Genomic DNA, 25774 nt, shown 5'->3' with positions numbered 1-25774 from the left:
CGTACGGAAACGCTGTTTACCTTCCCACCGGAGCGGTACCTATTTATCTACTTGCATTTGATGTGCTTTCGAACTGCTAGGTTGGCAGGAGCTGGGACTGAGCAACGGGAGCTCACACTGTCGCGGGGATTCGAACCACCGACCTTCTGATGGGCAAGTCCTAGGCTCCAAGGTTTAACCCACAGTGCCACCCGTGTGTAATGCTGCAAGATCTGATGATGAAGTCTTCAGAGTAGCCTATAAATTAGCTGGAGCTTTGCCCACGTGGAGATGCTGTTGGAATAAAAACAAAATAAAAACAACATCGGTCATAGGGGGATTGGGAGAAAAGTGAAATTGTGCTGATATTATTTGAATTGTGCCATGCATTCAAAAACACAAAAGTACGGGCACACTTTCCCTAAAATATAGAGGTATTTCAGTATGGTTAAATCGAAGTGTGAGGTTAGTACCCTCCATAGTATATGATTGCAGCCATTATAACTGGTTTCCAAAAATCTGCCTTACCTGTGAGATTGGGTGTGCCTGTCATGATATTTGATCATATTCTCCTTTTGAATAGAAGACTAGACCCACATATTCCAAGCTTATTTAGAGTTTACTTGCTTCCAAAAGTGGGTTGCCATTTGGCATACTGGTCTGCTATTCAAGAAGCATAAGATCAAAGAAGCCTCTTTTGGGCACAGGGACTGTTGCACAGTTCTTTGTATATTAACCAGCCTAGTAGCTGTAAGGTTTTTAGTTGACTGAATTTATCACTATAGGTAGTGGGGACAGAGCCAGAGTACCCTTGATACCCTTTTGAGTCTTGACTGTGAGACCATTCCTGAATAGAAAAAGACAATGGCCAAAATCTAGATAACTGCTCAGGAAACTCCATGACATCAACAGCCATCATAATATATGACACACATTTTCTTTGCAAGTTGAGATTTTCACAAGCCATTTGTAATGTAATATTTGTGTGTGGGCAGCAGCTGCTCAAAGCTATTCAGAGAAAATAATTCCCTGTAGTTGAATACAAACCCTCACACACCTGAAGAAGCTCTCTGGATTGGATCCATTTTCAGACTCAGATGAAAGTATGCAACTGGATATTTATTTTAAAATAATTTTGCATGTGGAGTAATTTAGGAGTTATAAAAAATAGAATCAGAAGTATTTGCACAATGCCTTCGGAAATGGACAACATTTCTGCCTGTATCCTGAAAAGTGGTTGTTAAAGTGTTTTCTCTCTTGTGATTAGCTGTTTGTTACTGAAATGGAGAAGACTGAGTTGTCCTTAAAGGAGATGAAAGAAATAGACTCTGCTTTAAGAGGCCAGCCAGTTAATGCCTGGGTGAAATCTAAGCTGACAGATGTCCAGTCACAATGGGAGAGACTCAGCAAGCAGGTTAGTTACTGACAGCATTACTCTTTATTTGCACTGTCTTGTCCGTCACTTTGTATTCATAGTACTGTATTTGCTTTCTTGTATACATTGAAATAACAGACTTGGTAGCCATATAAATAATATATTTAACATGCATATTAAAACACAATGTCTGGGTCTGATCAGTGCCTGGATGAGAGATCATCTGAGAATCTCACAAGCACTGCCTTGAGCTCCATTATGGAAGAGATGCAGGATATAAGTGTACTTAGATAAGTTAATAAACATTAACAGGCAACAGTCCATCCTAAAACATTGAAACTGTGTTAACTGTTTGGCAGTGAAACCACGAGACTGCTGTCTACTATTGGTTTAGCAAAGAAGGTTAGAGTGCAAGCTGCTGTGATCTGGAATGACACCCTGTTCAAATCTCATCTTAGATATGAACTTTAGGTAGACCTAGCAAGTCATTCTGCCCCTTGGCCTCAACACGACCATGTGGGATAAGAATAGTGATTTATCTTCCAGGATTATTGTAATGGTTGCTTATAATGTATGTATTCAGCACTGTAAGCATTATATTATGTAACAGAATGCCAAACGCCACTGACCATTTCCAAAGGCACCATAGGCAAGTCTTCTTTTGACAAATAGTAATGAAATGGCTTGGCAAGGCCTCTCTGGGTGGGGTATTCGTGGCCACAATGTGGCCACAGACCCAAGACTTCCTTCACAGTAAACTTCCTTAGAGGAGGGGGTAGGGGTGGGGTTCATCTTTCTAACAGAACTATTTTATATCCTTTCTCTTCTTGGTTTTGCTGCTGGATAAATGCTTGAGGGCCATGGGATCAATAAACACCGAAGTAAATCATCTTGTTTGTAACTTTGTACAGCATAATGTTTCAGCTAGACTGCCTTTTTTTGGTATCTAATAAATCAGTGTCGTCTTTTCCAGCCACTGAGACCTTTTAGGTCTTGCCTGCCCATGTTTTCTGCCAGACCAAAAGAAAAATAAGAGTTTGTGACTAGCAAAAAAAATGACAGATCAGGTCTGCTGCTTGTGCTGGTTGAATGCTCATTTTATTTCTTGCCCCATTAGACAACATTGCCCCAATTTAAATTGTGTCTGTGGAATCTGAAGTTTAATTTACCCAGATAGGTATTTCTTACTCCTCTTTTTATTATATTTTAGGAAGCCATCCCTTAAAAGGCCAGACATTTCAACTAGTTCTTGGCATCCTTCAGTCTAGGCAGTACCAGTGGGCACATATTCATTCTGGATAAGATTTGCATTGGAACCTCCTGTCCATTTAATATGTATATAATGTGTGTGTGTTTGTCTGAAGTAACAGAAACCTAAGGACATGTAACAGTAAATTGTGGTGTTGATTCACTCCAATAAACATCCTGTTTGAATGATCCATATCCTAGGGATGTTCAACCATGGATGTGTTATTATAGAACTTAAAACTATAGCAAACATTCTATAGCTAAAAATAAGCAGAATAGTATTCTATTACATCTGTCAGTTCTAGTAAGCTGTGATGAAAGATCTTTTTTTTGTAACCATAGCAACAGTATTTGCCAGATATTTTATAATGCAATAATTACTTTAGAAGTGAGCTGCTGAAACTTTCAATGCTCTGATATTTATACTTTACATTGAATCAGTGCTGAGACTCTCTTCAAATGATGCAGATAGCTTTTACCTCTCTGTGTGTTTTTGGTTGAACTGCTAGATCATTAGTCAGAAAAATCAATTATCCGAAAGTCAAGAAAAAGCTGTAAACCTCAAAAAGGATTTGACGGAGATGCAAGAATGGATGACTCAGGCCGAAGAAGAATATTTGGAGAGAGATTTTGAATACAAGAGTCCAGATGAGCTAGAAAATGCTGTGGATGAAATGAAGGTGAGAAAACGTGATTGTGCGAAAGGTTATGTGGGTCTCTATGCGCATATTATCCATTATTAAACAAGGAATTCCTTTTTTGAATTGCTTTTGTGAGTTTTTGAATTTAATTTAAAAAAAATGTTAGCTTTAGAAAACCCTGAGTGAATAATAGAAATGGGTGTGGTGTGATGTTGGAAAGTAGCTTAGGTTTCAGGAAATGATCTTTTATAAGGCTTTGTGAAAATGAAACAAAATGAAAAAAAGGAACTGTGAACCTCTGTGTCTAAACCTTTTTTTGGAAGGGAGAACGGGATATGAATTATGAAAAACTGGAACTAATCAGTGGTGGTGGTGGAGATCCTATGTAATTGTGAGAAGTGGCTCTTACTTGGTCTGGCACTATTTGCTTATCTTGGCCAAATGGCCTGGGACTATTGCTGGAGTTTCAGTGCCTGGCGGAGGAAGAAGTTGTAGATCTTGCTATGTAGCGGGATTAGGGACAGAAGGGGTTGAAACTATATGTTTTCAGAGTGCAGAACTGAATAAAGAGCTAGCAGATTTGATGAGGGAACTTTGCACACTCAAACTGAGAGGGGGCATAGGATTCACTGTAAGTAGGTGCATTTTCCTTTTTCTACCACCACCACTTTCATTCAAACTTGTGTCATGATTTAGTTTTTTGTCAGATATTTTTAATTGCAGTGTCATGTTGGTATTTCAGCTCTGTGACAGAATTGGAAATAAGACATGAGATGGGAGGACCACCCTAACAAACATATTTTATGTGGCTACTCACCTGGGAAATGTTTTATTGAATTGCTTAAAAATGTTATGAATGTAAAGGATTTTTCTATAGTGTTGTTTTTGCAATTTCTGTAACACTGTTTTGGTAAAAAAATTAATGAATTGAAACGGCAATAGTTTGGCTATGAAAGATAGATCATGTTCAAATAAACGTCTTTGCACATCATGAAATCTCATGCAATAATAAATTATTTCAGGTGCTACAAGAGTCTTTGTTGTGTTAGAAATCATGTCATTTGACAGCATGATGTGATAAATAATACAACAGAGCGTCAAGTGAAACTTCATGGAGCACAATGGTTCTGTTCCTGCCAGCTTCTATAATGAAATATTGAAAAAAAATTGAATGAGTAGAGACCTCCATTTGTATACTAAAGATTAAGACTTTGTCAGTAACCATTTGATCAACAATCACTTTCTTTGGGCAGAGAGCAAAAGAGGATGTGCTACAGAAAGAAGTGCGGGTGAAAATTCTGAAAGACAACATTAAGATGTTAGCTGCTAAACTGCCATCTGGTGGTCAGGACTTAACAACTGAGCTTAACCTTGTATTGGAGAATTACCAGTTACTCTGCAACAGAATCCGGGGGAAATGCCACACTTTGGAGGTATTGCCGAATAATCTAACTTCAGCAGAAATGTTTCATATGTCTGGGATGTATTGGGCAATAGGAAATGCTAGTACATCATTGAAAAGCCAAAGAACTAGAAAACTAGAAAACATGAACACTTTTATTTAATGTGACCATAATTTCTATATTAAATGATACTTGAGGTCAGATGTGACCATGTGTACATCTGCAAAGCATTTCAGATAATAATTCTCTACACGTGCTTTAGTTCAGGCTTCCTCAGCCTCAGCCCTCCAGATGTTTTGAGACTACAATTCCCATCATCCGTGACCACTGGTCCTGCTAGCTAGGTATCATGGGAGTTTTAGGCCAAAAACATCTGGAGGGCTGAGTTTGTGAAAGCCTGCTCTAGTTGTCCCAAAGGGAGACACTGGCTTGCTTTGGAAAATCGTATCTCACCTTAACAAGTGAATGGTTTAAGATCATACTGTATTAAAAAATGAACATTCATGGTTTTCTGGTTTGGATGAAATTGGAAAACTATGCTTAGAGATTTGTTGGTTTAATCATGGCTATCTCCAAAGGAGAAACAAAGCAACTATGTACTGTACATGGGCAGAATATTCCTTTGTATCTTCATTTGCTAAGCTGACAGAGCGTGTCAAAATTTTATTTAGAGAGATTATACTGTAATGATGTGGGTATTGGTACAGAGCAAGATCCCTTGGTTTATCTCATAGCTCTTACACTTTCCAGTGGAACGGTATGCATTTGAGGCGTGGCAAAAGATAGGATAGGGGGTGAAACTTGGGACCGGATAGGACATGCTATACTGCAGAGTGGTTTGCCAGGCCTTGTTGCTAAAGAATTTGTGGAGTGTATGCAGAGGTTAATGAAGGTCTTGCTGGTTGACAACTAACTCTGTTTAGAGTGCCAATTGAAACTTGAGAAATATGTGCCTCTCTAGATTGAATAGGGATTTGTCTCTGAAATGTAATTTAGTTGTGTTTTTTTTAATGAAATCCCATCACCTTCAGGAAGTCTGGTCTTGCTGGATTGAGCTGCTCCACTATCTGGATCTAGAAACAGCCTGGCTGAATACTTTGGAGGAAAGGATGAAAACCACTGAAAACTTGCCAGATAAAGTGGATGCTGTCAATGAAGCCCTTGAGGTATGGTAGGCATTCCATCAATTCATGTATGCTCAAGGAAAAGGCAGAAAATGCACGTGGACTTTTAATTTATTTATTAGAACAATATTTTTCTGCTACATTACAGCATATGATCGTTGCATTTGTAATGAATAAACAGTTCCGCCTAATCTTTATAATAGTTAAGCTATTGTATATTTGGTTTTATTTATTGATACAGATGTCCTTTGGGGTTAATTCTTCCAAAAGTGCTTTAAATCTCAGTAATTGCCTTAATTAACTGGCGTGCCTTTTTCCAGTTGAAGGACAGTGACCTGAATTCTATAATCCATGCCACAGTGACACCTACATTAGACAGTTGCAAAGTGCTTTATGAGTGGCTGTTCATAAAGATGGTGTGGAAACTACAACTGGCCAAATTTGGGGATCCAATCAACACTAGTGTATGCCAGTCCAATATGCCAGTGCTCATTGCATTCCCTCAATCAGGGCTTGCTCAGCAGCAACCCAGTGAGACAAAGAGTAAAGCATGACCAGTGATAAAAGCTCAAGATTGCAAGTGAAACAAATCAATTGGCTTATTTGTGTACAATGCTTAATGTTGTTATACAATTTTAAGATAACCAAGTAACTTAAAAAATTATGAAGTTTGTGAAAATAAAGCAACTTAAAGTATTATGTGATATAAATTGCATATGAAAGTCTTGGTGACTGCACTGACAAAGTAATCAAATAATTAATATGGACTCCTCCTAACTTCCTCTAATTTTGAAACAATTAGCAGGTTGGACTGAAGTTCATTGTTACAAATCCAGGCTGATACGGCAGGATCTTTTGAGCTTCAGCTGTGTGGAAGCATGTGAAGCAGAGTTAGACAGCAGGTAGCAGCTAGCAGTGAAAAGGAGCAAAAATGATTCTCCGTACACTATTTATGTTGATTGGAAACTGGGCCAAGAGGATGGGAGTTTTCCATCTTTTCAATTAATTTAACCACATGAGTGGACCCATGAAGGACAAAGACTATAATCTATCTGGGAAGGGGAATTGTGTATCTGGGACCCCTGCTTCTTCAGCAGTTCTTCACTTAAGTCACCTTTGACGCACTTCAGCACTGGCATTCACCTTTGTTTTGACTCCATGGATATTGTATTCTTCATGTAGGTAACATTATGTTGACAGCGTGACGTTTCCTTTTAATCTTAGCAACATCCAGGATGCCAGTCTCACACAGCAGTTAGCAAAATCTAGCAAAACATTCAGTGCTGCTTGCACAGAAATGACAGACCTCTACATTTTCACCCATCATGGCTGCTCTTCTGTGTATTTGCTAAAGTTGCTGGTTCTGCAGGCCTAGCAGGGTACAGGTTAACAAGTGCTGTCAGGTGCGCATCAGCATGATGTTCCAACACTGGTGCTCAGACAACATAACAGGTTACAGGTGTGTTTCTGGGTAAAATTATGAGTTCTCACTTTGTCTTAAATGCATTGGGTCCTGGATATTTCAGGGCGAAACTCCCCATAGCTTGAGATCAGCTGAGGAGGATCTGCTTCAGGTCCCATCATTGCTGCAGGTCAGATTGGCAGAAGCAGAACCTTGTTGGTTGTTGTCCTGGAGCTACCCAGTGCACTTCCATGAGATGTGTTTGGTGTTTGGCAGGCAGGTTAAAATAATTGTTTCCACATGCTTTCAGATACAGGTAACTCACATTTTATGTGAGGATTTGGTTCTGAGGGTCCACACATCAACATGTAAATGCTTGCCTGGCTTTGGGAAGGAGGCGCAAGGGCTTTGTCAGGCTCCCAGAGCCCTTCCACCACCTTCCCAAAGCTGGTAAGCGAGGTGCTGGGTTTTGGCGAGGAGGCACAAGGTAGTGCACTACCTTCCCAAAGTCAAGTAAGTCTGCGACTGCAGCTGTGCACGGGTGGGGGCTGGGAAATAAATTGAAGGGCGGGTATCCTCTGCTCTCCGTTTGTTTATTCCCCACCCAAAGCTGTGATGGTGCAAGTAAAATAAATGTAAGATTTGAGTTACCTATACTAGTTTTTGTTGCATTGTTGTGATGCATTTTTTTAAAAAAACCTAACAATGCAATTCTTGTTAGTCATTGGAATCTGTCCTACGCCATCCAACTGATAACCGGACTCAAATTCGGGAACTTGGCCAAACGTTGATTGATGGAGGGATCCTTGATGAAATCATCAGTGAAAAATTGGAAGCTTTCAATGCCCGCTATGAAGAATTAAGTCATGTGGTAAGAATTTGTATTTTTAGTAAGATGGATAATTTGTTTTCACTAGTGCCTCTATGCTCAGTATGTAACAAAGCTTTAAATAGCCATCACAAGCTGACAGCAATCTTTGGCACCCAGTATCAAGATCAGACCTGTACAACTTGCTACCCACCAAGCCAAATAATGCACAAATCATCCATTGTGGCCTTCCAGGTGTTTGGCAGCTGTCAGACACACAGCAAAAATTGAAGCCTTACTAAGCCCTTATTAGCCAACATTCAGACTGGTTGGCTGCATTTAGCTTGGTGGGTCACAATCCACTGTACAGGGCAGAACAAAAGATGATAGGGTTGTTGATTCATAAATGGACTCCTTCCATGTTTCTAAAAATCAGTAAGAGGCAATATGTAAACTAATGTTTTTGCCATCATAAGTAAGATGCAAAGCAAGGAATAAAAAGACTGTGAGAATGTTCCCATAAGCTTTTGTGCAAAATGGAAGAAAGTCTTTCTGTAAGCGGAATATTAGTTGAAGTGTATTAATGGCTAACTAGATTAATTCTGAAAATCACAAAACAGATTAAGATCTGGATTGGTGACTCAGATTCATTTTAGAGATTAGCAGGATGCTACCAGCAATGTGTAACACAGGGTTGGATCCAAAAGGTCCCTTCTACTTTTTGAGGGAGGGACTCCCTCTGCTCATGGAATACACTGAGATCCACTGAAGAGTCTCACTGGAAGAAGAGGGGGTGATTTTGCCACTTCCCTCTTCCACCTTCAGTCCTCATTCACCCCCCCCCCAGCTTTTCACAGGATGCGGGTTTCTGCAAAAATGACCTTGCCCCTCTTCTAGTTGGTGTGCCCAGCAAATGGACTTCTACTCATAGGAACACTTGTCTCAACTATTAGTTATACTGCCTTACCATGAATTTATACTACCTTGGTGGAGCCACAGCTATTGGCTGTGAGCTTTTGAGCGAGGGACTCCCTTTGTGGCAGCTTTCAGTTCTGATCACATTTCCATTGCATATTGCCTTACTCTATTCACTCACATCTGTTCTGATGACTGATACGGCCAAGTGGTTTTAAAAGAACCACTTAACCTCTGTTTTTGAGTGTGACCTGCTCCCTGACCTTTGAAGTGTGTGATTGTGAAAGCATTAGGAATGTTTAAGACCCAAGGGATCTTGCCTAAGGAGAGAGAGAGAGAGAGAGAGAGAGAGAGATGAATAAAATGAATTTCAGCAGTAATGTTCTAAGAACAACAATGAAAAGCACATAAGAAAAACCCTGCTGGATCAAATTAAGCACTACTCTAGTCTAGCATCCTGTTTTCTCAGGCCAACCAGATGCCTATGGATAGCCCACAAGCAGGACATTAGTGTAATAGTAGTCTCTTCTCTTGTGTTTTGTGGCAACTGGCATTCAAAGGCACACCAATTATACAGTGGTACATCAGTTTAAGAACAGCCCTGTTTGCTTAATGAACTCTGGAAAACCGGAAGTAGTGTCTCGGTTTGTGAACTTTACCTCGGTCTAAGAATGGAAGCCAAATGGTGGAAGGGCACCGTCGGTGGGAGGCCTCATTAGGGAAAGCGCGCCTCGGTTTAAGAACAGTTTCGGTTTAAGAACAGACTTCCGGAATGGATTAAGTTCGTAAACCGAGGTACCACTGTACTGGAGGTGGTACACACATCCATCATCACGAGTACCCATTGATCACCTTTTTCTTAATGGATTTGGGCTTTTCCACACTTTGCTTAGACACTAGGCACAGTCCAAGCAGTTTTCTGTTTGTCCTACCACTTTCCTTTGGAAAATCCGCTCTTTACTGCTGACTTGGAGCAAACATCAATCCACCGAAAACCCATTTGCCATTTGTTCCGGTTCAGCTGTATGGAGTGGGTTTTCTCTGGGGAAAAGCCATCCATGTTGGCAGCTTTATAGTAGGAAATGATTGATAGAATTCCCTAGAGAGTTCAAGCTGTGCCTCCAACCATGCCATTCTTGTGTATGTTGAGATGAATGATGCTGATGGGGGAACATAATCATGTACATCTTTGTTTGGGCTTCCCATGTTAAGGATATCTGAATTAAGTGCTCTTCTGTTGGGAGTGGTTCATAATCTTGAAAAATTCAGTGCTTAAATTGCAGCCCTTGTCAGCAAGAAAGGAAATTGCAGTTCTCATTTTATTTCATATTCATATTTTTCTGTGTGCAAATTCAAAAGTAATCATGCTGTGCAACTTACTCTTTTGCTTCAAAATTCAGGCAGTGAGCAGACAGATTTGCTTGGAACAGCAGCTTCAGACAATGCGAGAAACCGAGCACATGTTGCAAGTCCTACAAGAGAGCTTGAAGGATCTGGATAGGCAGCTAACTTCGTACTTGACCGACAGAATAGATGCCTTCCAAATGCCACAGGAGGCACAGGTATTTTCAGTAGACTTTTGTTGCCACGCAGGATTTTTGGGTGTAGGATGATGATAGATTGCTTCTTGAAAGGAATCTGTGCCGTATAATTTAGCTGTGTATGTGTGTGTAGGCGGACACATTGGAGTACCTGCTGTAATAGGGCTAATGACTTTGAAAGAAGGAGCCTATCATCAAAGCCAGCATGACTGATGTTGACACTGTAGCACTCATAATAGACTTCTGTGGTGTGATTTATTGCTAGTAAGGCTGATATCTGCCATGTACTGTTTTTTGCCTTTCCAATAACGACTTGGCAGAAAATCCAAACTGAAATTGCTGCTCATGAATCCACCTTGGAAGAGCTAAAAAAGAACGTACGGTCGTTGATGCCAGCCTCCCCAGAATGCAGATCTCCTCGTAGTGGGTCTCAATTGGATGCCTTGCAGGTAAATATCACAAACATTTGACAGTGACCAGGACGGAGTGCAACTGACCGCATAAGTAAAAAAATGGAGAGGGCACCTGTGGATGATAAACAAGAGTCCTGCTACTTGAATTTGATTTGCAGAAGTTTAATAGATAAATAATTTTGTTGTTTTATAAATTTCTTGTGCGTCTTTGATTTGTCTGGATGCTGCTTTTCAATATTAATTGTTCTATTAATCATTAGAAAATCACCCTGAGATCCAGTAGATGAAGGGCATCTTAGAAGTTTGTTTAAATTGTCTGTTGATCTGATTTCTAAATTTCAATATATTCGTTGTCATTGGAACAGCTCCAAAAATAAAATGGGAGGTTGACACTGCTAGTTGTAGAAATAAAGCATGATTTTAATTATTTCAGAATTCATATGCAGGATGTGTTCTGACAAAGGGCAGCCTTCTTTGTGATTTGGGGGTGGTAAGCACACTTACGGGTGAAGGCTACGCACTTTATTCATGTACAGCAGGAATCAGTGTACAATACATATAGTTTCCGAGTGTAAAGCACTGGCAGTGCTGGATTTAGGGTGGTGTGGAAAGTTCTTCTCCACTGGGCACAGAGCTAAGGGAGTGCATCATCATCATCATCATCATATTTGTATGTATATGGGTACCTACTCAAAGTTGGGAGTGTGTGCCAAATTTTGTCCTTGCTCAGAGTGCCATATTACTAAAGCCTGACCCTGGGACAGAACTAGCCTGCATACAGCATATTACACTGTAAATTACACAATAAGTCTACATAAAACCTAATTAGCTGGGAACAGTTTCTAAAGAATAGGCAAAGGGTTTTTATCCTGAACACTGAGCACAATACCTTTGAGATTTGGTGATAAGCCCGGGCTGGTGGGGAACAGATGGACCATTTCTCATGGCTTGCCAGGCTGGACCCCTAGCATGGGAACTAGGGAACTGACAGTAAGTCTTTGTAGACAACTAATTCAGTATAAGGCAGCTTCCTGTGGGTCATATAAGACATAAGTAAGAGGTATTTCTCATCATAGTGGGAGAAAGGATGAAATCATTTGAGGGAGCAGGAGACCTTGGATAGCTGAGGGTTTTGCTGTAGGAGTGACAGTCACAGGTAGAGATGTATTGAGGTTTAAGAGCAGAGAGATGTGATAAGGGCATGAGAATCCTTTGAAGATAAGGACAAGCATCCTGTGCTAGGCTCAAGACTGTACAAGAAACTAGGATAGGTATCTGGGAGACGTGCTGCATGGTCTAAGCAATGAGATGGAGGAGGAGGGTTGTTGAAACCTCTTGAGGGTGTTTTCTTTCTGGTCACAGTTTGATATTGTTGCCTTCTTTTATAAACAGAGGAAACTGCGGGAGGTATCCACAAAGTATCAGCTTTTCCAGAAACCAGCGAACTTTGAGCAACGTATGCTGGATTGTAAACGGGTTCTGGACAGTGTAAAGGCTGAGCTCCATGTCTTGGATGTGAAGGATATTGATCCAGATGTAATTCAGTCTCACTTCGATAAGTGCATGGTAATACAGAATTTTGGCTGCACTTTCCTACTTTCCTCTCCCTCCATATTATATCCATGAGGTCATGAAGATTTAAGATACTTTGCTTCTGTGTCTCAACTGAAATGAAGACTCCTACCAAAGATATCCTTCTATAGAAGCATATCCACAGATTTGGTGGAAAGCTTGGATAAAAGGAACAATTCTTTTTAAGTGATTTGGTTCTTATACCTAGATAGAATTATCAAAAGAACGTAACACTTTCATATTATCAAAATAGTTCTAAGGGAAGCTTACTTAACTTTTCACTTGAATGGTACATAGAGACAAATTTGATGCAGAGTAAATAACATAATTTTATCTTTGTCATATTTAGCATTAAAGCAAAAAACCCCAAACATCTATTTCTTAAAACTCTGGATGAAACATTTGTTATGTCCAGGATGTTTGAATTGATGCATTGTTATGTCTGACCTGCTTTCAAGAAGTAATATGACATGAACAAGTTTAACCATTATTTGGAAACAGAAACAGACAAGCCTTGAGACGTTAAAAGGTAACAAATGTGTAATTCATTCTGGCTCTAGAAACTCTACAAGACTCTCAGTGAAGTAAAGCTTGAAGTGGAAACTGTAATCAAAACAGGAAGGCAAATTGTACAGAAACAACAAACAGATAACCCTAAGAGCATGGATGAACAACTGACGGCATTGAAGTTTCTATACAATGATCTGGGTGCACAGGTAAGAGTTGTGTGCTGCTTTTAGGCTTTGGGGCCAGGCTATTTGAGGACAGTCTTCTGCCACATGAATCTGACTACCCTTAGGACCATTAGAGGCCTTGCTCTTTGATTTTTTGCCTTCAGAGGTACTGTTGCCTGGGACACATGTAGGGTCTTTTCTGTAATGGTTTTAAGATTGTAAAAAGCTCTTCCTCGGGAAACCATGGCAGGCTTCCTTCTTTTTGTTTTTTATATAAATGGTCAGTGCATTTTATTTTTTAAGGCTTTTGGATTGTTTTAACTTTGCACACTGCATCTTCCCATGTTTTAGTTTTGCTCTCTTTCTGAACTGTTTCTTCTTCAGTACCTCATTGTGATGTATAATCTGAATTGTAAGCCACCTTGGATGCTCTGTCTAGCAAGCTGGATCACCGCTTTCTATATGCTTTGTTGACACTCTCAAAGAACTCTTAATAGATTAGAGAGACAAAATTTGCTGTTGCAGAAGCCTACTTCAGCTTGCTGTTCTATAGGATTGGTTACTTTATGTTTAAATATACTTTCCACCAGTTTTCCTGTGCCAGACATTAAGCTAAGCAGGGACATTAAACTAGGGACGCGGGTGGCACTTTGGTCTAACCCACTGAGCCTCTTGAGTTTGCCGATCGGAAGGTTGGCGGTTCCAATCCCCACAATGGGGTGAGCTCCCATTGCTCTGTCCCAGCTCCTGCCAACCCAGCAGTTTGAAAGCATGCCAGTGCAAGTAGATAAATAGGTACCACTGCGGCAGGAAGGTAAATGGCATTTCCATGCGCTCTGGTTTCCGTCACGGTGTCCCATTGTGCCAGAAGCGGTTTAGTCATGCTGGCCACATAACCCGGAAAGCTGTCTGTGGACAAACGCCAGCTCCCTTGGCCTGAAAGTGAGATGAGCACCGCAACCCCATAGTTGCCTTTGACTGGACTTAACCATCCAGGGGTCCTTTACTTTTACCTTACCTATACTTTCCACCAGTTTTCCTGAGCTAAGCAGTGTGTCATTTCCAGGATCCCCTCTGGATCCCTTTTTTCTTAGTATGACCTTTTATAAAAATACCACCTGGGTGTTGCCAATTACTTTCACTGCTACGTATTTCTTATTGAAGAAGCAGAACTCCTTATTTCTGTTTTTACATGCTGGGTTTCTTATGCAGGTCACTGAAGGGAAGCAAGATTTGGAGCAGGCATTGCAGCTGTCATGTAAGCTCAAGGAAGTCTCTCTTTCCTTGTCGAAATGGCTAGAGGCTACGGAGGCTGAGTTAGTGCACAAGTCCACCTCAGAGAATTTGCTCACTGATCTGGACACTGAAATCGCATGGGCTAAAGTAAGAAAAACTGTATCTTGTCCTTTCTCCTTTGTATTCCTTTGTGATTTAAAAACTGAAAACAAAACAGAGACAATTGTTTCTATTTCATCTTTGGAGCAACTGTTAACAAAAATGCACTTTCTAATGAGTAGCCCATCTTGAAGCCTTGTATATAAATTAAACAAATTATATAAGCGCTAGAAATTTCCAGAGTATGTAGAAGCACCAACATAATTCTGTCCCTCTAGTTCACTTGTGAAGCTACTGTTGCCTTAATTTTTGCTGCAGTGTCAATAGCAACCCAGCTGCAAGGCTCATAGTGCTTCCAAATAATTTATTTAATAGTTTTTCTCCTTTTCTGTTTCCCTGATGGAACAATCTGTCCTCATCCCCCCCATGTTCAGCTTGCCTGATGGAACAACCCCCCCCCCCACTGTTCTTGCGGGGGATGGTGGTCTCTGGACCACCCAGAGCAAATTTGGGGAGGGCACCAGAGAGCTGGGGGCTAGGGGAAGGAAAGGTGGAAAGTCCTGTTGCACTAGAAGGAATTGTTGTGCTGCTTTTTGCTGGTTCAATACTTAGTCCATAGTGCAACTTTTTCCTGGTTTACATTAAGCTGATGAAGAAAAATTGACACATGCTTTTCAAGCAGAATTTTCTGCTATGCAAATGGTGGTCAACTATGCATTGCTGATTATAAATAGGAAAATCTTAACAAAAAAAATTCCTTCCAGTAGCACCTTAAAGACCAACTGAGTTAGTTCTTGGTATGAGCTTTCGTGTGCATGCACACTTCTTCAGATACCATGCACACGAAAGCTCATACCAAGAACTAACTCAGTTGGTCTTTAAGGTGCTACTGGAAGGAATTTTTTTTGTTTCGACTATGGCAGACCAACACGGCTACCTATCTGTAACAGGAAAATCTTAGGCATTTTCTTCCAGCATTAGATTCTAAAAACATTGCATATGGTACACGATTATTGTGAGTGGGTAGTGTTTATCCTCTGTTCTCAGAGGTGTACCAAGGGTCTCTTCTGCCCCTGGCAAGGAGCTGTATTGAACCCCCCCCCATAATTTTGCCACGGTGCGAGAAGGACGGGATGCTTCTGCATTTGATCTTGCTGCAACAGTGGAGGTGTGGCACCACACACATATACACCATACACTTCATAGTCTGAATGGTGATTTTTGTTGCACTCCACCTGGGCCTGTGTTCTCGTCGGGTGCTGTTTTTGCCAACCCCTATCTTCACCTCTGTCTGTTCTTCTTGGATAAGTTAGAGTTTAGTAATATAAGCCTTTTTGTTGGCTGTTGCTCAAAGAAAATTATTTAAAATGTTGAAGAATTAGCTATTAGATCTGTAACCACTATACAAAACCGCATTGGAGGAGCTAATCTCTATAATTCCACAGCAGCAACACTTAATATTTGCTATCTGTTACATGATAAATCCCCTCAGTGATGGATTAAAGTGGTTAAAATAGCTATATAAAGATATATTTTTTTACCTATTTAAAAAATCAACCAAGTAGCTAACTACACAAATATCATACTTGTTCCAAATTTCTCCCCAATACTTAGTTCTGAGCATATATTTAAGCATATATTGTGTCTATGCTTCCTTTACTGCTTTTCCCCAAGCTGGCATGGATAATTTAAAACCTTACACTATCTTTTAAATTTGATTGCCTTATTATAGACATTTTTTTAAAAAAATGTTTTCTCAAAAAGCTGAATTGTGCCAGCCAAAAAAAGGCATATTAGATCCAAGGCTCACCAATGTGTTTCATTTTCCATAACGTAATACAGTTCTTGGCTTTTTGAATTTAATTGCTTGTTTTAATTATTGATTGCTATTTTAGAGAATGTCATGGTTAGTCAATTATTTGCCTAATTGAGTGCAAAAAGTCATTAGCCTACAAGGAGGAGTATTGTGTTCTGAGGATTGATGTTAAAAATGGAACAGTATAATTTCTTGCCGTGCAAGGAAACTGCACAAATCCTTCTTATGTTAAAATGGCTATAAATAATTGTGATCTGAGGACCTTTTTACTATCTGTATACAACATACTTCAATATGATTAGTAGTATTTAAATGTTTCAGTGTAATGTATTTGAAATGTTGCAATATCCTCTGTGTTCCACAGCGATTTAGAGAAAAGGTACTACTTTATTAATTAACAAGTGCTTATGCACATACCATTATACAAAAATGTATATTATAGTGGGAAGAATTACATAAGGTTCCCTCCACTTCATGAAAAGTACATGCGCACATGCAGACAAAAAGTAGTTTGAATTGCTCCATAATAGATAGATATATAGTTCCCCACATGCAGAACAAGAAACTTTATGAAATAACAAATGGAACTGGAACAAGGAGTAATTGCATAATAAAATAAATGGCAGAATCTAATAAAATCAAATTTGATAAAGGCAAGAGGAAGATATAAGTTGTCTTAAAAATTACAACTTCATTTCCCAACAGTAGATAATTTCAGGTAGCAGGGGCTGCCCAAGACATTTTGGCACCTGAGACAAACCACAAAATGACATCCCTCTTCCCTCTAGACCATTTAACACCAGTCTTGAAAGACCTACAATGGCTCCCAGTACATTTCCGAGCACAATTCAAAGTGTTGGTGCTGACCTTTAAAGCCCTAAACGGCCTTGGTCCAGTATACTTGAAGGAGCGTCTCCACCTCCATCATTCTGCCCGGACACTGAGGTCCAGCACTGAGGGCCTTCTGGTGGTTCCCTTGCTACGAGAAGCCAAGTTACAGGGAACCAGGCAGAGGGCCTTCTTGGTAGTGGCACTTGCCCTGTGGAAAGCCCTCCCACCAGATGTCAAAGAGAAAAATAACCAAACTTTTAGAAGACATCTGAAGGCAGCCCTGTTTAGGGAAGCTTGTAATGTTTAATAGGTTATTGTATTTTAGGGTTCTGTTGGAAGCCACCCAGAGTGGCTGGGGAAACCCAGCCAGATGGGCGGGGTATAAATAAATAAATAAATAATCATGAAGATTGATATTAGGAACAAGGGCAGAGTGGGGGGAATAAATATGTACATTGGGATCTGTTACCCCTGTGGATCCTGCTACCTGAGATAGTCACCTCACCTTGCCTCATGGGTGGGCCAGCCCAGTCCATTAGTCTGTATGATCACAGAAATGCAGACCTGTCAAATGGTCCCAATAACTTCACAATGCTTCAATTGCCTTTTATTGAAGGAGAATTTTCATGCTGCTAGAACTTCTATGAAAATTCTACAATTAGTGCAAATATCGCTATCAGTATTAGAATACCCTGTGGTTATTTGGGCATATATGTAGTTGGCTGGTAAGTGCCTTACATGATATGAAAAGGCAAGGTGGTCAAATTAGAAACATGGTCATATACTATGAATGCATTTGATGCCATCTTTGACTTTGCAATCATGAAGAATTTGGTTCTGTTAATAGTTTCTGTTGCCTCTTAGAATGTGCTGAGAGAACTGGAAAGGAAGAAGGTTGATCTTAACAGTGTAACAGAGAGTAGTGCAGTACTTCAGACCTTAGTGGAAGGTAGTGAGACGACTTTGGAGGAAAAGCTCTGTGTTCTTAATGCTGGATGGAGTAGAGTCCGAACTTGGACGGAAGATTGGTGCAATACGCTTTTGGTAAGCTTATATGCAATTTTTACTTTACAATATTTGCTGCCTTTAAAAATGTTTTTTTATTAGCTGAGTTATCTGTCTGACATTAAGATTTCCAAAGTGTAATTAGCTTCAGCAGAATAAGGTACATTATGATAGCCTTCTCACTGTGTGTACTGTCACAAAGCATAGAAATTCCTGTGAAGAGAGAAGATATCAGCATGCCCAGTAGATGTAGGATTGAAGATACTTAATAAGAAAGGTGAGGGGCCAATATAATTTTAAAATGTGTCATGAATTTTAGAAGATCATTTCGCTCAGTTTAAAATGTGCCTACCTGAACTTTGTAAGATTCTTGCTATCTAAACGGCCAGTTTTAATAGCCTTTACTTTTTGACATGAATATGTTGTAGCCATAATCCCAAAGAAAATATTAAGAGAATCTAATGCACCCATGGCAGTTTAATTCATTCTTGTGTCCTCTCTGATCTCTGTTGTGAGTTATCTATTTATCTGTCAGCTCCCTGTTTTGAAGTCATTCACAATCAAGACTCATCATCTATAATATCTCTGAAGCTCTCTTCAGACATTTGCCTGAATATGTGTAGGATTAATGAGGTGGGAGGGGTTTTGCATATGATCCCCACCCCAAACTTCACTGTATGCACCAGTTCCCATTCCTGGAATGAGAGGAAGACAAGGCAGAAGTTCAGATCATGGGAGAATTCCAGTGCTTAGAACCTTCATTCAGATGTTTCCCTTCCATGTCAGAAGTTCTGAACGGGGAATGGGTATCTGTGAGGATATGCATTCAAACAAACATCTGAAGGTTTAAAAAAGTAAAAATCTTTCCTGGGTATCTTTCCAAAATCACCCTTGGTCTCCTTGATACATTACAGGGAATAGGGGAAATGTGATATTGTTGCTCTTGCTTGATCTCTCAGTGGCTTTTGATACTGCCGTATCCTCCTGGACCATCTTCATGAGTGGGGGGCTGATGGAACTATGGGGCCAGGTTTATAGAATAGCATTGGGGGAATTATGTGCCAGCCTCCTGCCAATTGTGCTGTTCATTGCTGCAGGGCAATAAGGCATATTATGATAGCCTTCCCACCATGTGTTCCCAGTGCTGTTCAATATCTATAAGAAGCTGCTGTGAGTGGTAATTGGGAGATTTGGGGCACGGTGCCATCAGATTGCTGATGATGCCCAGCTCTATTTCTGTTACACCTGAATCAGGAACAGTGGCGTAGCGTGGGTTGTCAGCACCCGGGGCAAGGCAAGTAATTTGCGCCCCCTAACCCGTGGATTTGCGCCCCCTAACCCGTGGATTTGCGCCCCCTAACCTGTGGATTTGCCCTAACCCCAGATGTTGCGCCTGGTGCGGCCGGCCCCCCCTGCACCCCCCACGCTACGCCACTGATCAGGAAAGGCTGTGGCTGTTTTAAACTGGTGCCTGGATGCAGTGATGGGCTGAATGAAGGGCAACAAACTGAGACTGAATCCTAGCTAGATGGGGGACTGTGGTGAGTGGCTCCCAGGTACAGGAGTTGGGGAGTTTACTGGTTCTGGTTGGGGTTGCACTCCTCTGAAGGAACAAGTTTATAGTTTGGGGGTGCTCCTCGATCCATCACTGGAAGCTCAGGTGATCTCTGTGGGGATGCCTGTTATCAGCTTAAGCTGTACGGCAACTGCACCCTTTCCAGGACATGTATAGTTTAGCCGCTATTGTTCATGCACTGGTAACCTCAGAATTTATGTTGAATCAAAGCATAAGGTGAACACACTACAGAATTTCACCAGAGCTTTAAAAGTTGCTACCTTTGCTTCTTTCTCTATACTTTTGCAATCCGAAAACCTTTGCTATAAAGTGTTACTATCAGAATAAACCAGTTCTTTAAAAATCAAGAACTTTTGGAAATCCAATTTCACAACCATGTATTCTTTTATCAGTGAAATAATCATTTATGTAAAGTTGACAGAAAGCAATCTATAATGAGCAGCGTTGTTTGAATATGTTAAGGATTTGTTATGTGTTTGAGCATACTGGTTTACTCATTGGCTATTAAACCCTGTTATGATGTGGGGATATGAATGTTGCATATTTTCTATGCTCTTTGGGGAAGTATGTTCTTAGGGAGAGGTGAAGTGGGTCTGGGCAGGCTTTATCCTGTAGCAAAAATATGGATGCAGGAGATAGAAAATAGTGCAAAAGGGGATAGGATGCGGATTTAATACCTTCTAAATTTTAGTCTAATTTTCTTTTTGAATTGAGTATGCAAATTTATTGTAAACTGTCCAGAGGTCTTGGCATGGACTGGACCAGAAATCTAAATAAATGTAGTGATGACTATCTATTGCTAAGTGTTTCCTGTTAATATGCAGCATTTTTTCATTTTATTGATCATTCTCTAGGTATTTCTTTCATTGATTTATCCTTGTCTTTGCTGTCCAGAATCACCAAAGTCAACTGGAGATTTTTGATGAGAATGTCGCCCACATAAGCACTTGGCTGTACCAAGCTGAAGCCCTGTTGGATGAGATTGAGAAAAAGCCAGCCAGCAAGAAAGAAGAGACAGTGAAGGTGGCAAACCTAATCTCTTACTGACATGGCTTATACAGTAATAGTATATTTTGGTTCCAAATGAAACTCCGCCAAATCTCCTGGTTGATAACTCTCTTGCTACACTCCCACCCTGTTTTATCCTGCTGTGTACTGAACACTAAGCTTGTGCTGTTTTTCCCCTCTTCTCAGCGTCTAACATCAGAATTGGATGATGTTAGTCTCAGAGTAGATAATGTGCGTGACCAAGCTATTATGCTGATGAATGGCCGTGGTGTGTCATGCCGTGAACTGGTAGAGCCGAAGCTGGCTGAACTGAACAGGAACTTTGAGAAGGTATCACAGCACATCAGAAGTGCTAAGGTGAGGATGGAAGATGTTGTGCAAAACAAGGATGTTGCTTCATGATCCCAAAGCATTGATTTCTTCCCATTTTGAAGTCCATATGTTAAGGGGAATGTAAGTTGAGCAGTTAATGTGCATATCAACTGGCCAGTGTGTACATTCACTGGGTCTCGCGGAGAATGTGCACACATCCTTCCATGAAAAGGAAATTGTGCGCATTTCCTTGTCAATATACATAAGCCCCAAAAGGCCTCAGAGAATGTTCATATTTCAGAGAAAGAATCAGCTGATGTGCAAAAAAACAGGCCATTGTGGACATTCACCAGGCCTCATGGAGATTGTGCACATAATCCTTTCATGAAGATGGAATTATGCACATTTCCTGGTCAGTAGACATAATCCCTAACAGCTCTTGGGTAATGTGCCCATATTGACTGGATTTTGCACACTTACATTCCCCTTAAGATCCTTGATCAGTTATTAATGCTTTGGTAGAATGAATGCTACTTAGTTATTTTTAGAGCTCAGCTAGGTGCAAACTCCTATTTTGATAAGAAGTGTATGTGGTAGGGAAGCTGCTTCTTAGTATTTTATTGATGAGCTCATTGGTTATGATTAATTTTTTTTTGGCTGGGGAGAAAGGTTTTGATGATAACTTAGAGAAAGATAGTACATTGCTGTACATTGACAAACAAATATCTGCTTGCCTTTGACAAGATATATTGTTTAAGTAATACTTCTTGGGTGTTCTTTTTTAAAAAAGCACACACACATTTAATTTACAAAATACTACCGGTCTAGTGGAAAGGGTACATAACACTAAGCTTGAGATCCAACATAACACTAGCACAAGATGACTGAGAACTTGTTCTTGAACAAGCGGTGTCACATAATCTTAACTGTCACCAAGTATCATAATAATAGTGGTTGTGCTAAGGATTTCGCAACATCTTTTACAGAATACAACTGTTGCAGTGCACTAAGAATGAGGCTCCCACTTGCAGAATGCCTGTTCCTTGAACAGGCTGTTACAACTGGATGTCACCTGTTGGCTTTTGATATGCCTCCAACTCTCCAGAAGTATATAAGCTAGGCCTTGAGTATCCCAATTCCTCATGACTAGGCATTTCCTTAGCCTGGGTCTCTGGGAATGGGAATCAGCTTATCACTCTCAGCCTTATTCTGCGTTCTTAGGTGCAGCTTAGTATTTTTCATTTTTCAACTGAGCCAGTGAAACAGGATAATCTGTAGCCTAAGTTCTCCTACACTGCAAAATCTGATTCTGAATGTGATGTTCATGTGCAACTTTACTGATGCAGTTATTTAGGCATTAATCAATGTGTGTTTTTTGTCTTCCCATTTGCCATCAGATGCTTTTCAGTCAGGAGGCTCATAAAGTGTTTGTCAAGCAAGGGACCCATGGAATTGCAGTGGATTCTGCAGACATTGATAAATTCGAAAGTGAGTTACAGGATATGCTGAAGGTTGTAGAGAAACACATGGAATCAAAGGAAGATGATGAAAAGGTGTGTGAGATTAGAATGAAACAGATTATTGCACTTGCCTTTATTAAACATATCTTCAGCTATTCTTCTGTACATTTTTATGCATGTTTCTCTTCACAGATACTGGGTTGTGTTCAGTGTAGCACTTGTGTGAGCGGAATGAATTATGCTGCAGAAAGGGACTTTCCATCCTTTCCCTCCCCCTGTGCACCCCCTAAACCTTTCCTGGGGATTCCCCCAACATTCTAGAGCAGATTTTGGGAAGGTGTAGGGTGGATGTGGTTAGGAGAAGGAAGAGTCCCATTACGCAAATGGAAGTTGTTCTGTTCATGTATTTTTATTTTTATTTTGGTTGAATACTGCCCGTTATATCCATTTTGGGAGGAAGGGGAATATTTTCCCTTAAAGTATCATTAACGGTTTAGTGTTCTTGTGCTGTTATCATTTTAGTTGGATGAAGAGAGGGCTCAAATTGAGGATGTTCTACAAAAAGGTGAAAAGCTACTGCAACAGCCAATGGAAGAGAGCAGGCATGAGAGAATTCGTTTGCAGCTTCTTCTTCTGCAGACCAGGCAAAGCAGCGCTAAGGTGAAGCTATTGTGTTCTCCCTCCACCCACCCATCCAATAGGATAGACACCTGCAGTATAGTTTCCTCTCTCCTAAGCAACATGTGCCTGCCTGCATCAGAAAACTCTGTAACTCTCATGCACACACCCATGTCCAACTTCTGATTTTTCATTTCATTGACACAGACGTCTTTTCAAGCCAGGTGCACATGGCTTTCCACTTCTGATATATTGGAATCTTTTCTCTCATCACCCTGAAACTAGGATGGTTAAATGGATGAATTAGTCATTAAATGTTTTAGTTCTGCCCAACACCCAGTACTCTCTGCACACAATTATTCTTCTGTACGAATTTGATCTTCCGAGTTAGCTCTTTACCCACTTTCAATGGAAGAAAGAAAATATGCTTATAGGTGCATGTGCCGTTGAAACTGAGTGAGGGGTTGGGGCCAATTAGATCTGCAGTTGCCTCCATATTAAAAAAAAATGTTAATATTGGGTAAAATTGTTCAGCTCTTTTATTCTTGTCTGCGACTGATGAAAGGCAGAGCCCTGTTTCTAATTCCCTGTCATCTTCCCCAATGGAACAAGAGAGTTCCATATTAGGCTCATAGAAACTGAGCAGGTGTTAGCCACAACTTAATTTACACCAGCATGGTGGTAAGGGAAATGGGGGTGGGACAGAAGAGGGGTTGCATTTTTTAAAATTTCTGGATTACTGATGTAACATTCAGCACTTGAGAAGACTCTTCTTCAACCTGGCAAGATCCTGTTTTGCCTCAGATGCCTTCAAGGAACCCCACCTCCAGCCGAGGATTGGGGAACCATTTAAATTTGGTGCCTGGGAAATAGGCAAATTGATCCTTGGCAGAATTATTTTTCAAATAAGGCAATCTGTGTTAAGACAGAAATTGGTGACTGTGGCAGCATGCAATATCAACCCAGCTCCCTGCCAGATGTTGTTTGGGGTCGTAATTGTCAACAAATACTTTTGCCATTTCAGCTTGCACTTCTTTTGTAGATTCTAAACATCTGTGATTGAACATACACAACTGCTTTTCTGCTGCTTCTGTCGACCATTTGCTTTATATTCCCTTCATTCTTTGCTTATAGGAACTTAGGTCGTTACAAAGGAGACAGGTGGTGGAGCTCTCCCCTTCATTCTCCCAATATAAGACAGAACAAGACAGTCATTTGCACTGGCTCAATGCGACAGATGGAAGCCTTTCTGGAACAGAGGAAGCAGAAGATGAGGGGAGGTTGCAGGTAGATCTCATTTATTGTGAAAAAAATATTTTAAAAACTTTCCCCTTAAGTTACACTAACAGACCATCTAGCCAATATACTTTCACTACCAGTACTGCAACTGTTACTAGAGGATGGGGTTTTTTTTTAGGTTTTTTGTCAATAATGTCATCATATTATTGACAAAATAAAATTGTCAATAAATTCTAAAATGGACCACTGCACAAAATTTACCCTTTGGTAAAGGACGCTGATAAAGGATCTGTCCATCTAGCTGGAGTTTAATGTTTTAGACCCCACTAAGAAAGAAGACACGTTCCTGTAATTGGGCTACAAGAACTTGCCATCTCTTTTTGAAATGTTACATTGGCCATTAACACATTCAGTTGTGAGTGGATCCAGCAATGGTTATGACTGAGTTTTGAGGCTAGATCTGTACAGGGTAGCGAAAGATCAGATTCGAAAGCATATTTACTTACGTTCAGGTTGCTGCATTTCAGATAAATTATTTATCAATAGCATGTGAAATCTTGAGAGAAGTGGATCTTCTTTATCTATTTACTATATTTTCAGTCTTGTTTTTCAGATAATTGTCTGCTAATGTGTCTCATATTAATCAAAGAGAGAAAGAGGGAGAGGGGGACGAGAGAGAGAGAATGAGAGAAAGACCGTGTCATTTGGTTTATAAACTACGGTAAAAAGGCAGGAGAAGAGGGAAAAGGTGAAGGAGGGAGATTAGTTATTCAAAGCCAGAACAAAGTGGTGAGCTGTGAGAGGGCATTTATATCCAGTTCAGGCAAGGTTGATCTTCATCTGCTTGAATAGCAATTGGTGACTTTGGTCCCTTTGGCCTATGGATGAGGCCAGAGTGTTCTTTCTTCTTACTTTAGCAGTCCCAGGGGCTAAACACAGCTAAAGCTGAGTATTTTTTCAGGCAGGATGGGGAGAAGTAAGCTCTTTGTAGCTGCTTCTTATTTGGCTCATGGTAAAGGCCAGTTGGTCTCCCTGTTGCCTCAATGTTTCTTTTGGGAGGTAGTGACCCTAGGTTTCCTGGCTGTTGGCAGAAGCTGGAATGTGCTACTCTTCAATTCTCTGGCCTCAGGACAACTGTGATATCTATGAATGGGAATCTGTGATTATTTTTATCTCTGTTCATTAGCCATCTCTTCTTAAGGCTTTTCCTGGGCCTTTCAAGTTTTCCTTGTGTTCAGATTTTGCTCACAGGTGAGCATGACCAAAGGAGAAGGGTCATATCCTGCTATGTTTCTGGGCAGTTTCTTGAGCCTTGGTAAGCCCTGGGTCAAGTGAACCCCTGATCTGATTTTGATTTGACCACTTATGATTTTATTTTGGATATGTTTAAATTAGATGTATTAAAATCTGCTGTTTAGTCAAATATTTGTGAGAATTTTATTGAGTGCAGTACTGTGATACTGACTTCAGAAAGCTTGT

General features: G+C 40.4%; 1 protein-coding gene across 8 annotated transcripts in view; it reads left to right on the top strand.

The window, feature by feature from the left end:
- UTRN (utrophin) overlaps nt 1–25774 on the top strand; it is a 311465-nt gene that overhangs the window by 82918 nt on the left and 202773 nt on the right. For all 8 annotated transcript variants that reach the window (XM_077925924.1, XM_077925927.1, XM_077925928.1 and 5 more), the window contains exons 25-40: nt 1247–1393; nt 3112–3282; nt 4497–4676; nt 5678–5812; nt 7894–8043; nt 10296–10457; nt 10757–10885; nt 12242–12415; nt 12982–13137; nt 14308–14478; nt 17942–18121; nt 20553–20681; nt 20853–21023; nt 22376–22531; nt 22961–23098; nt 24191–24343. In XM_077925924.1, coding sequence (XP_077782050.1) covers nt 1247–1393; nt 3112–3282; nt 4497–4676; nt 5678–5812; nt 7894–8043; nt 10296–10457; nt 10757–10885; nt 12242–12415; nt 12982–13137; nt 14308–14478; nt 17942–18121; nt 20553–20681; nt 20853–21023; nt 22376–22531; nt 22961–23098; nt 24191–24343 — 2502 coding nt within the window. The remainder of the gene's footprint in view (nt 1–1246; nt 1394–3111; nt 3283–4496; nt 4677–5677; nt 5813–7893; nt 8044–10295; nt 10458–10756; nt 10886–12241; nt 12416–12981; nt 13138–14307; nt 14479–17941; nt 18122–20552; nt 20682–20852; nt 21024–22375; nt 22532–22960; nt 23099–24190; nt 24344–25774) is intronic.

The sequence above is a fragment of the Podarcis muralis genome, chromosome 3 (genome assembly GCF_964188315.1).
Source record: "Podarcis muralis chromosome 3, rPodMur119.hap1.1, whole genome shotgun sequence".
NCBI classification, from domain to species: Eukaryota; Metazoa; Chordata; class Lepidosauria; order Squamata; family Lacertidae; genus Podarcis; species Podarcis muralis.
This window is presented reverse-complemented; position numbering and strand designations above follow the sequence as displayed.